The sequence below is a fragment of the Papaver somniferum genome, chromosome 3 (assembly GCF_003573695.1).
Source record: "Papaver somniferum cultivar HN1 chromosome 3, ASM357369v1, whole genome shotgun sequence".
Classification (NCBI taxonomy): Eukaryota; Viridiplantae; Streptophyta; class Magnoliopsida; order Ranunculales; family Papaveraceae; genus Papaver; species Papaver somniferum.
Genome location: NC_039360.1, coordinates 74,678,380 through 74,692,126, shown reverse-complemented (window position 1 = coordinate 74,692,126; position 13,747 = coordinate 74,678,380). Strand labels below are relative to the sequence as shown.

General features: G+C 35.6%; 1 protein-coding gene across 1 annotated transcript; it reads right to left on the bottom strand.

Moving 5' to 3' along the window:
- Positions 1-7,386: 7,386 nt before the first annotated feature.
- LOC113356508 lies at positions 7,387-11,697 on the bottom strand. Its single transcript, XM_026599663.1, has 3 exons — positions 9,539-11,697; positions 8,356-9,038; positions 7,387-8,253 (listed from the first exon to the last, which is right to left on the bottom strand). The coding sequence occupies exons 2-3, from the start codon at positions 8,434-8,436 to the stop codon at positions 7,489-7,491; spliced, it is 846 nt and encodes a 281-aa protein (XP_026455448.1). The 5' UTR covers positions 8,437-9,038; positions 9,539-11,697; the 3' UTR covers positions 7,387-7,488.
- Positions 11,698-13,747: the final 2,050 nt, after the last annotated feature.

Genomic DNA, 13,747 nt, shown 5'->3' with positions numbered 1-13,747 from the left:
ATTTTTTCGACCTCTTAATGTTGCTTTTCCTAGTATCAGTGTAATTCATTTCATTAATTTGAATATTAACGATATAATAATTAGTCTACTACTAATAGGTGTGCATTCAACTATAGATTAACAAAAATATGGCCCATTGACCCCCAATAACATTGTCATGACAAGCTATCTATATAAAGTTTTCATGTCGGCATTTTGTTGATACAATCAAATGGTTTTCGGCTCTTTCCTGAATCAGGCTAGAAATGACTTCCTGGTAATAAATTCTGCAAAAAAAAATTGGTCTCATTTTGTTTTGTTTTTTTTTAAAGTAGAACGATATAAAATTTTAACAATGTAGTTTTGCGAACTCAACAACTCACCGTATTGAATTACAAATGAATATTTATGTAAAATGATGCTTGAAAAATCATTTATGTAAAATTAGATTATTCCAGAAATGCATGAGATATACTACTAGTATTGAGTGAAATTTCTAAAACTAATGCTACTTTCAAAAAAGCAAAATAAAAAAAACGCGCCCCGTACAAAATACAATAGCGAATTGTGAGACCGAGGAAAAGTGCCAAAAACTAAACTTGCTCAGAGCAAGGTCTATGGGATAGACTGTTTTAGAGTTTATCCCTATTAAAGTGAAAGAAAGTTGAAGTGAAGGAGTACAATCCTGACGTGCGATAGAGTATTAATAAGTCTATACGGTAAACAAATGTCCGTTTGAAAGAGAAAAAGAAGGGAGGTTGTATGGACAAGATTTTTTTGGTGAGTCGGACCGAGTCGTGCTCTGCAACTAGACGATTGAAACATAGATTTTCTCAACATTTTTCTCGTTTTCTGAGCTTCGTCGTCATTAATTCAGGTGATAATTATATTCAGGTGTTAGTTAGAGTAATTTCATAACCGTTTGTTTCAGTTGAAGAACATCATTATGTCTTAAAACTGAAATCGATGGAGCAATGCTCAAATTCTCGATCGGAATCTGAGATTTCAAAAAATATTAGATCAGAAAATAATTTTGTTCCAATGAGTTTTAGTCCATCAGTATTCATTCCTGATGAGATTATTGATGAGATTGTTAATGAATGGAGGCTTATTATGATTGGAAGACTGGATTTTGTGAAATTGAAGATTTCAGTTGCATGAGCAATTTTAAGGAAGCAATGACTCTTACAGGTAAATGTCAATTTATTCCTACTGGCACAGGTATCTTTATTATCAAACTAGAGAATAAGGCGGATATGAAATTTTTTTATGAGGGTTTCTGGGAGGTTGAATCTCAATACCCGAAGCTTCGATACTAGGTACGTGATTTTAAACCAGTACAACAAAAATCTTCAAGTGCTTTTGTATGGATGTTATTTCATGGTCTTAGTATTGAATATTGGAAAGAAGACATTCTTATGTCCATGGGTAGAGATATTGGTATACCAATTCGTCTAGATCCTACAACTTTGAAAAACGAAATTGGATATTATGCTAGCATTTAGGTGGAATCGATCTTTCTAATGAAATTCTAAATAAGGTAGTAGCTGAATCTAAGTATTGTAAATTTGAGCAAGAAATTAGAGTATCTAAATTACCTAAGTTTTTTAGTAAGTGCAAAATTGTGGGTCACTCGGTAACAGAGTGCGGAGTACCAAGGAAAGAACAGAACCAAGAAGTGAAAACTAATAATGTGCATAAACCTCAATGGAGGTACACTCCAAAAAGAGTCACAATGCGAAGCTCTGGTGGATTTGATATATGCTTTCCTTCAAATACTTTGGAGTCAGGAAAATATTGTAATTTTGAAGAAGTGGATGCAATAGTTCCTCCTATTATGAGTATTACTCCTCCAATTTATAAGGAGAAAGGATTTACTGGTCTTCTGGAGTCACCTAATGAATTTCCTTCTTTATCTGTGGGTAAAATTATTGATGTGGGTGCAAGTGGGCAGACTTTACATTCAGTTATTGAAATACCATCTAGTGAAACAGTTCTAGAGCAAGTTAACAGTATATCTACTGAGCCCGTGACAGTATCAGTAGTGACCAACAATGTCTCAACTGAGATATTAACAGCTCAAGTTCCATCAACTACAAACACAGAGGTAACAAATTCAGATGGCTGGAAGGAATTTTCTGGTACTAATACCAATTTAAGAAAAGTGAACAACAATTCTTATTCAGATAAAGGTTTTGCTTCTACAAGTAAATTTCAAGCACTAATTGGGGTTGATGAAAAGCAAGATCATATTTTTTCTAAGGTAATTAGCAAACTTGTTAAAGGGAAAAATGCTAAAGGTGTTCCTAATGTTATCACTAGAAAGCAAGCTAGTACTTTTGTTAAATCAAATGTTAGTGTGGGAGGTACTAGTACTTCTCAATTAACTCACTCTCAATGAAAGTGCTATATTGGAATATCATAGGTTTGAAAAGAATTCAAGCCAAAGATAAACTGAGAAATTTAATAAAAATATTTAGTCCTTCATTATTATGGGTAGCTCAACCTAAAATTAAAGTATCTGGTAGTGGAATTAAGAATTTGAATCTAGCTGGATTGAGTAAAATGATTATACATAATTCTAGTGATACTGCAAAAAGTAATATTTGGCTTTTTTGGAATTCATGCAGCATGTCTGAATTACCTAGGGTAATATTTGTTTCATCTTCAAGTCAAGCCATTATTGTTAAAGATGGAGATGTTCTGGTTACTGGAATTCATGCAGCATGTCTCATTGTGGACAGAAGAGACTTATGGGAAGAGTTGATAGATATTAGTCAAATGAATTACCTATGGATAATAATTGGGGATTTTAATGTTGTGTTGAGTTATGATGAAAAATTTAGAGGTAGAAGACCACTCTGAGTATCAATGCAAGATTTCAGAGACTGTTTAGAGTCTTGCAATTTAATTCAAGCTACAAGAACTAGAATCAGATTTTCTTGGTGCAATAATAGAGTTGCTAAAAAGAAAATTTTATGTGATCTTGATAAATCCTTCTATAACCTTAAATGGTTGGAAAAAAAATTGATGGCTGGTCATATAAAGTGGTTGTAAGAGGTTCATGGTCCATTATTTGGTTATGTTGTGAGTACTTGTAAACCTGTGAATGCCCCATTCAGATATCAACCTATTGGGACTTATTATCCAAGTTTTCTTGAAGTAATTAAGGATGCATGGTATGAAGCAATATCAGGTAATCCAGCTTTTTCTTTTATGAATAAATTAAAAAGATTAAAACAAATATTGAAGAAGTGGAACTGGGATGTTTTTGGTGATCTCAGACTCAAAATAAAGAATAAAGAAGATGAGGTACTTGCAGCTTCTTTGTTATCAGATGCAGATCCTTAAAATGTTGAGTTACTAAATAAATTGGTCACAGCAAGGGGAAGACATGAAATTTCTTCTCAGCAATATAATGAATTAATAAGAGCTAAGGCTAGAGTAAAATGGATAAAGGAAGGTGGTGCTAATACAACATTCTTTCATGCATCTATTAAAATAAGGAAAACTAAGAATAATATTAATAAACTGGAAAGTACAAAGGGAAATGTAGTTACAGAACAAGTTCAAATTGCAAATATTTTGGTGGAACATTATAAAAAGAAACTTGAAGATCAGAAAGTGACAATCCATGAGGAGATAATGGAGGCAATTCCTAAAATTCTAAATGATGAAGACAACAAAATTCTTGATGTTGTTCCCACTGCAATGAAGATTAAAGAAGCAGTTTTTGATATGAATGCAAATAGTGCTCCTGAGCCAGATGGATTTCATGGAAGTTTCTACAAATTTGCATGGGATATTATTGGTGCAGAGTTAATTGAAGCAATTCAATATTGTTGGAATCACGGATTTATGCCTAAAGGCTTAAATTTCAACTTTCTATTTCTACTTCCTAAAATTCAGGGTGCAAGAAGCGCAGAGCAATTTAGACCTATTGTTTTATCAAATTTCATCTTCAAAATATTCACCACAATTATCACTACTAGAGTAAGTACTATGATTGAGAGATTAATTTCTACTCAACAAGGTGCATTTATTAAGGGGAGGAATATTCATGATAAAATTGTGTTAGCTTCTGAAATGATTAATGAACTGAACATTAAGAGAAGAGGTGGAAATGTTGGACTTAAGCTGGATATAACTCAAGCATATTACTCTTTAAGTTCGGATTTCTTGTTTGAAGTGCTTAGAAGATTTGGATTCTCTGAAATTGGCATTAATTGGAATAGGAAAATATTTGAATCTGCAATGATCTATGTGCTTGTGAATGATGGTCCATGTGGTTTTTTGGGTGTTGGGAGGGGCCTCAGACAAGGTGATCTATTATCACCCATCTTATCCATTCTTGTAGAGGAAGTTCTTAGCAGAAATTTATCAAAAATGGTGCAGGAGGGCAAGATACAAGCAATGGTAAATAGAGGTAATTGTCGGCCTTCACACTTAATGCTTGCTGATGATATCTTTATATTCTGTAATGGCCACAAAAAATCATTGGATAATTTGATGAACTTATTAAGAAAATATCAACTTTTATCTGGATAAGTTGTGAATAGGAACAAGAGTAAATGTTTTGTTGGTGGAGTTTCAAATGCAAGAATAAACGGGATAGATGAATATCTGCAAATGGGACTATCACAGTTACCTGATACTTACTTGGGGGTTATTTTAAATCCTGGTAGAGTAAAATGATATCAAGTGTGAGGAATGGTGGAATTAATGCAGAAGATGTTAGATGGATGGACGGGAAAGTTATTAGTTTTCTCTGCAAGATTAACTGTGGTAAAACATATGCTATACAATATTCCCATATATAATATGGCAGTCTACAAATGGCCTAAAACTGTCATAAAGGAATGTGAGAAAATTATCAGGAATTTCTTATGGTCTGGAGATCCTTCTGTTAAGAAATTAGTCACTGTTAAATGGGATGAAGTAAATACTCCAATAAGTGAAGGTGTCTTGGGACTAAGGAGATTAGAAGTGATGAATAAATCTCTGCTAATGAAATTATTGTGGAAAATAGAGGAGGTGGAGTGGACTCAGTTCATGAGAGCAAAAGATGGATTGTTGGTGATAGAAAAACAATATTTGTATGGAAAGATAAATGGATCAAGGAATATGCTTTAATTGAGAGGCATGCAGAAGATCATTATGTCCATATGAATATGGATTTAAAGGTAGCTAACCTAATTGTGGATGGTGTATGTCAAATACCTGAGCAAATGTTCAATTTTTTTGAGAGAAATGAATTACCAGCAATTGGTGGTGGCTCTGACAATCTGATATGGGAGAAGGACTTAAATGGAAAATTTTATGTTGCCAATGCAGCTCAGCAGATAAGGAATAAATATCCTATGATATCTTGGACAAAGCAAATCTGGAATCCATGTATACACCCTTATACATATACAAATCTATGGAAAATCTTGAGAGGAGCTTGTGCCACTCTGAGATAGAAGACTGAACAATAATTAATTTTGAGGAAATTATAAGGAAAAAAGGTTTTCTGACAGTTTCAAAATGTTATTCATGTGGCAACGCACCGGGCACAATGGTGCATATATTATGGGAGTGACTTTTAGCACAAAGATTTGGCATTGGCTGGGAGGAATCTTCTGTTTTTTAAATCCTTCATCATTTGAGGATGTCCTGAAATTTGTTAAGAGTAAAAGTGGTGCAATCCAAGAAATATGGTATATCTGTGCATTTAATATGATGGTTGAACTCTGGCATACAAGAAATAAGAAGATATATGAGAGTGAAGAGCCTAACTTTGAAAAGTTCAAACAGAGAATTTTGTCTTACACAAGGGAATGTGGAATAAGAATTAAAGGTTCCAAATGGGGGAATATGTATGACCTTCAAATTTTATTTCATTTTGGAGTTACAGGAATTAAAACACACATGACTGATGTAAAACAATGTTTTTTCAAATTGTCTGTAAGAGGACAAGTTCTCATATGCTGTGATGGAGCATCAAAGGGTAACCGTGGAAATGCAGGACTGAGATTTGTGGCAAGGAATGACAAGGGTGTATGCCTGGGAGCAGCTTCTGGAGGTTTGGGATTGCTACAAGTTATCTGGCTGAGGTAATGGCTTTGGTGGTAACAGGTGAATGGGATGTGAAGAAAAGGTATGAGAATGTGAGACAGCAGGTCTTTTACTCTTTTTTGGTAGCCAGAGAGAGTGAGAAAATTAGACCCCAAGAAAGATATCATCAGAGGCTTGACTGTTTGATCAAATCTTTAAATCTTGATGATGGTTGATTTTCTACTCTTCAATTACTGACTAAACACAAATTTATATGATTCAAACAAAAATGATAGAATTCGTATTGTGAAGTGAAGTGAAAAATGCTCTCCCCTCTCTCCTCACCACCCTTCTCCTGAAATTTCCTCCCTCTTCCCTCTAACGGCTAGTTCTGGCCGGTTTCTTTCTGTCTTTTTCTCTCAACGTCCCTTGCAACGGTTAGTTCTCGCCGCCGGCAACCTGATACCCAACGGTGTATCCATCTCTAAACTGTTTAATGGTCTCTACTCTTAATTTCAATACTCAATTATGAACACTACTCACAGAAATCACGACTACAACTGCAATTGCATTACACAAATCACAGGAATCACTCAAACCACACAAATTAAAAGACTCTCTCATCTCACTCAAATCACAAAACTCACCCATGTCATTCAAATCACATTTTCAAGAAGTAACACTCAAATCAATATAACCTCACCTGATTTATCATCTTTTGCTACTGAAAACATCACCACAATCTACTTTTCAATTAAAAATTTCCCTCCCCCTGGGATAATCTTTCTCTTTGAGTACTTTTATCATACTAAACTAGCTTCATGTCATTCTGTCAATCTGGGGAAGTTTACCTACATTTTAAGCTCCCTCAAACTACCAATCAAAAGCTTCAAGCTAGGCATCTCAATCTCAATATCAGGCTCAATATTGGACTACTTCTTTCAAAATCAGAGGCTGAGGTATCCAGCCTTCTATGACCCTTTGAGCATCTGCTGGAAACCTGCTAGCTTGAATTCTGGTATGTATCTTTTCTCTAATTTGGCTGCTCTGCCTGAAGGTAAGATTTTAACTCTAATCTCCTTTAGTCCTTTAATCATATATCTCTCCCATCCTAGTCATTTGTTTTTATTTTCACTCAATTCCCTATGCTTTCTTACCACAAGGTATACTAGTCCTGCTCTTACTTCTATCCTTGATCATAATCTGAACCTGGCTATCTCTCAGGGCTTGCCCTTATGGGGGATCTACACTGACTATCTCAATTCTATTCCTATAGATGATCTGCACTGCACATTAATTTCAAGCATTAAAAGTAATAATATACATTTTGATTCAACCAAAATTAAACAAATTCTAAGACCCATTCTTTCATTGATTCCCATTCTTGAAGCTTGGTCTCAAACAAAAAATGAAACTTCATGTCTGTTTGTTACTACTAATTTCACTATGTGCAACATTTTGAAAACTACCTGGCTAGATCTCTTTTTCTTCTCCAATTGTACTGGCAGCATCCCTTATAGCTCGATCCATTACATTTCTGTACACCTGTGCTACAGCCCTTACATCAGCTCCTGGTGGCAATGTATCTTCAGTTGGAAATTCAGGAAGTTGAGGCTCTTCTCCACGTATTGCACTGGCTTTAGCAGATCTGTATATTTGTCCCACAATTCTAGAATCAACACCAGGGATCACAGACTCGTCTCTAGGAACTTCAAGTGGATATGTAACTTCTCCAATTCCAGTCTGGGATACTTCGACCACATCCTGAGCCATCTGCCTAAGGGTGGGTGCAAGCATGAACAAATTTGGGAAAAAGATCTTGTCAGGATTAGGAGGACGAGTAGCATTAATTCGAATTTGATCCTTAGCTGCGTCAAGAAGAGGGGCAGCAAAGAATCCCTGCTGAGTTCCACCACATACGATCCTCTCATCATCCACCAGTACAATTCCCTCCCTTACCACTCGTCGGCCCTTCGTGGGATGAACAGCAAACAGAACCCATCCATCTTTAACACCCACAAGCTCCCCATTCTCAATTCGGCTTTCTTCAAGCCTCTGTGGTGGTCTCCCAACTCTGGTGGATGCATACACAACCATTCCCTCAGAACACTCTCTTTCACCTCCAGTGCTTGCTCTTTCAACTCCAAAACCTGCTCTTTCATGCATTGCACCAAGAAGAGAGTGCAATTGATTCTCATTATACCGAGAAAAACCTTCACATACAATTGCAGTAGCAACCTACAAATTTCAATTGTCAAATCTCCAAGCATCTCCAAATTGACCACATACTTTAAATATCAAACTATACTCAACACCAATTTGAAGTACAGAAAAACTAACTTGTTCCACGGATTCTTGGACTCGGGTTTTTTTCTGTGGTTCACCTTGTACACGCTCTTGGGAATTCTGACCTTTTTCCATACCTTGAACTCTCAAAGAAAACTATCTTACGGAAATCTCTTTAGACAGGGGGAAATTTCAGTAACTACTGTATTTTCTCCAAGAAGAATGGCTGAGAAACTGAAAAGTTTTACTCTCTCAGCGGTTTTATTCGGGCAAAGAGGAGTAAAAGTTGCACAATCTCAACCGTCAAAATCTTCTGGGGGCAACCAGACTCACAACATTAAAGATTGGTCTTGCAACTTGACGTGTATATTCAAGTCTACTGGCATCATTATTCAAGAATATCTTAAAACACTCAGGGTCTGCTTATCTCTCATATCATTACTTGTGGTACTAATGTCTAATGCACAAAGATTGTTTACGTTTTAAAAATTATATGACTCAAAAATCTCGAATGTTACCCAACTTTTCAGGGCAGCCTCTTGTTCATAGCTTGCAAGAAGTTCATATTCCTTCCTTGTTATCCAAATCTCTCGGCTCTTGATCAAGGATCCGCAGGAGTCTGCAAGAAATTTTTGTTCTTTCCTTTGCTGTACAATCACTCTTGCTCTAGCTCAGACGATGATTTCCTTCCTTTCCGTCTTCGAGACTATAGTTCTGTCCTCCATATCTACTTACACCTGCAAGATTCAAATCGAAATCAGATCACGAGAAGCATAAGCAAATAAAAATTAAGATTTAGCAAGATCAACAGAAGGGCAACACCAAGAACAAATATAGTTTCATAGGGGCAAGTCCTATGGGATGAACAAATCCAAGATTGGTTGACTTCGATCCCACTACGGGATGAACAAAAGGCAAAAATGGATGGCCAAACCAACAAATCTGAGGGGTTGAACATCAAGACACAATATTTATTCCCTTACAAACAAATACAAAATCCAAGTAGTATTTAGATGGAAACATTCATTTATCTGTCTATCAAGGTAAAAAAAACTTTCACTAGCCGCTTTTTAGCAATACACTATCACTACCAATGAATTCACTAACTGGTAATACTATTACTAACTACAAGACGACAACTACTAAACCAACAACTACAACCTGGCTAAATTGTACGATGAGGAATTAAGTGAAAGACAGAAATAGTAAAGATGAATCATATCATCAAGAAACTAACCTTCAGTATCTCATGCATCATCTTCATATTTAGTACCCGAGGACCCTCACTTTTCAGCCTGACTGCTGCTGAACTCGTCCGCTTCTCTTGAATAATATGAAAAACCAGCACCTCCAATACGTCTTGTGCTAATATGTAAATGCAAATCTAGTCAGCCTCCTCATGTCTGACTCACAAAGTACTAAGTCAGATAAGGATGCCGACTATTGCCATGAATAGAGTTTCCTCTCTCCTTTTCTTTTATCACAGCCTTTTCCCGTGTAAATCTAATATCCTCTTTTACCACCAAATCATCTTTAACCCCTAACTATATGCAACGGAACCATGTAATATCTAACAACTACCTCTAAAAAGAAGTTTTCTTTCAAATTAATAATAATATCTTGCTTCATGTGTTACAACGTTATCAGGTGCAAGATGAATCAACCAGTGACATGTAGGCTGTAGTACCATCCAAACTGAAGACTTAGAGAACAAAAAAGAAAGATGCATATGGTACTGATAAAATAATGAGATCACGGTCAAATGGCTGGACTATCATCTTGTATGTCATTGGATACCAGGTTCAAACATAAGAGCATTGACATCAGAGATCAAGCAGAAATAGAGAAGTGAATCTTGACAGAATAAATAATAAACAACTAGACCGTAAGAAAACCTACTCAAAGATATAGTACATGTTGCTTGGTGCTCGACCATACAAAGTTAGGTACCCTCCCACTGTCTTTGGCAGTTTTCTTCGAACAACACTGTAATGTTGCTTTAAAATTTGATGTATACAAGTTGAGTCTGATCTGTATGCTGATTGAGGCAATAAGGATTGCAAAGAACATAGGTTCTCAACATGATAGGTTAGCCGAAAATCTTGAGAAGAAACTGATTCAGGGCCCTGATTATTTACTGAAACATGCGCAGTGACCACCTTAAGATGTTTCTTGTGTAGATTGAAAAGCTGAAAACCCTTGCCGTCTACCCAAAAGAGTAAAATCTGATCAGAGAAACTAGCAAAACGAGAGTTCATACTGCAGGGAAGAGAATATGGAGTAAGATCAAACTTCTGCTGCTTACTCCACACTTGGTTGACTTTGTCTTGTAATATATACAAATGGACCATTTTCCAAGTATTACTTTCTTCATGTAAAGGATGATAACGATTGCCAGTACAACTACTATTATCACCCCTCGGTATTAAGCTTTCTAAACGGAGCAGACCTAAAAATCCCCCGACTTCCACAAGCTCAACTAATGGATACTCATCTTTATTGCTTTCACATTCTACTGGGACTCGAATTACATTAAATGTTTCGTCATGGAGGTCAAAAGAGAGCAGCACGTTAATATCAGCTGTCCTCCAAGAAAGAGTTGATGCTCCGTTATGAGAAGTATATACAGCTGATTTAAAGCACCTAGATACCACAACCTCTGGAGCCACGACCTCACTCCACGAGATAGTTCCCCGTCCTAATGTAAGAACAAGGCACTTAAAGGAACGAACTGTCGCCGAGTAAATAATGTATACAACCTTTTATTCCTTTGTTATAGAATCAAAACCAAATCCATAATTTATGACACCATAAGCCCCGGAGTCACTGTCATTGACCGGAGGAAATATGAGTACCGATTCGTTCCTAGCAGTATTCCATATCCAAACTTTACTAATTACAGGACATCTTTCAGAAAGACAAATCAAACCATTGCAATAACCAACTAAATCCACTTTAGATTTGATATCAGTGACTAAATTTTGATTCCAATCAACAATATTAACAGATTGATTATTAGTCTTATCTTTGTCTAAATCGAAGAAGCTATGGAAATATTCTACTTTTTTACTATTACTATGATTATTAGTATTGTTTTTGTTTCTGTTGAGAAAATGAAGGATGAGATGGGGATGTTTCTGGAGTACTCAATAAAATGAGAAGATGTAAAGGTTGGATCTTTATTGATAGAATTGTACCAGTGCTTGCAGACGAGACCGGATCTCAATAGAGGCTTAACTGGAACCCTGTAGAGGAACTCCAACACAATTTCTTCCGGGAGAATCTCGATATTTTGCTGATTTTCGTCGTCAACCATATTTTTCTTCAATCTCTTCTCTTGTTCAGAATTTGGTTTTGAGGAAGATCTGAGAAGTAAGTGCTGCTGCTGCTATCCATTGAATTCAAAATAAACAAAGAATGAGAATTTCCATTCACTGTATCGGTATTTATATAAAACTCCATAACTAGGATTTTGATTCTCGAAACCTTGTTATTTACTAAATACCAACCTCACTTTTAAGTAACAACCTTTTTTGTGGTTCGCTGCTAAAGGGAGAATTCCCTTGGGGGTACCGACTTTTTGCAATTATTTTTTTTAGAAACTGTCGTCTGATCCTAATACGAGGCATTGTCTATTGATATGAGGCGACCGAGTTTAGTATTGTTGTGAGTCTGTGTTGTGTTGTGTTTTTGAAATAAAATGGCCAAACATTTGGTAAACCATAATATACAAAGTGCTACGAAACAAATAAACTCTGTAGCTTATAAAATTTGGTCAAAATGAACTTTTTTTTTTTGCTAAGTTAGCTGTTAAAATTTGCTCAAAATGAAAGTACTTTTTTTTTGATAGGTAAAAATTTGTCCTACCGCCTGCCACTAAACTCATAAACTTCGCCTCTAATCATCTTTGCTATATCTTGTGCGCGCTCAAAATGAACGTGTTTTGGGAGAAAAGTACTTTGAAAAAATATTTACCAAACATTCTTTTATTTTCTTCAAAAAGTTGTTACAAGTTTGTTACAAAGTGCTTTTGATGAAAAAAAACAATCCAAGCGTGGTATAGGAGTGTTAGTCAAATTTCCAACAAAAAAAAATCAGTTTGAAATTTTGCTATAAAGGTGGGATTTGGATGCAGAATTTTAAGTTGGGGATTTACGGATTCAGGGATCTGTGGGATTATGTTTCCCTCGGTATATTTGGTTGCTCCAATCTCTTGGAATCACGGTTTTTACGGGAATCAATTTTCCAGCAAATCCTTCATATGGAGTCTGACCCTTCCAACCTAAGTTTTGCTGGAAAACTTGCCAAGAGATTTATGGACCCACTTTTTTAACCCTAAAATGTCATATGTACAATTTTAAAATTCTGAGGGTAATGTCACACAGTACATGAATTTAAAGCAAGGGAGTTCTATGAATCTTATGAATTTTAACTAAATCGCCAGATACACGAAGGATTTGCATGAATTTCGGGATTTATAATCTCATAGGATTATAAATTCCTCGAAATTGTGAACTCTATAATCACACACCATAATGATTTACATACAAGTATAAACACCGCTATAAATATTATTCCCTTCATCTGTTTTAGCTATCTCTATTTTTATTTTGGTTTGTTTTAAAATAAGATTTGTGTTAAAGGGAGAGCAAAAAGAGATCTGAAGAGAGCAAGAATCGTTATTAACTAGCTAACTAGGACTAGATTTTTATACTTATCCGACTCGAACAGAACTACCCTTAGTAAGAATACATACGATCCTCTCATAGTTTTTGAAACACCGTAGGATTTAGTGTAACCAACCCACACACGATCGAACTGGCTTCTGCTACTTTTTTGTTCTTCTGAAACTTGAAGAACGCCACGACCATGAAACCTTTAAAAAAATCAAAATATGGGGAAAATCCAAATAACCCATTAAACCTTAACTTCCACATATATTTCTTCTCCGAGAGCTTGAACAAATAAAATGATTTCACGTTTTAATAAATCAACGTGAACATGGATAATATTTCTTGTTCACATATATTGACATGATTCGTGAAATAGTGTTCTTATGTTTGCTGATGAGAACAAACCAAGCTTTTAGGTCTGATCATCGATGGGTTTCGTTTCCCTACATTTAGTTTGCATATACATCAACAAATTCCATTATTCTCGAACATTTTCCAATTACTAGTGAGTCTGACTAATTTAATTTGGTTGTTAACTTCTAGGGTTTGAACTTTCTAAGATAAAGAAGAAGAAAGAAAGGGATTTTGATGGGTTAAGACTTTGATTCTGTGAGTGTGAGAAATATTCGTGTGGTTTAACGAGGGTGTTTTAGTCTGAGTCAGAAAAATATATAGAACTGGTCCTAGTTAACGAGTCAACAACGATTTTTTCTTTCCTCATATCTCTTTTTGCTCTCCCTTTAACAAAAATCTAAAATAATTGTCTACCTCTA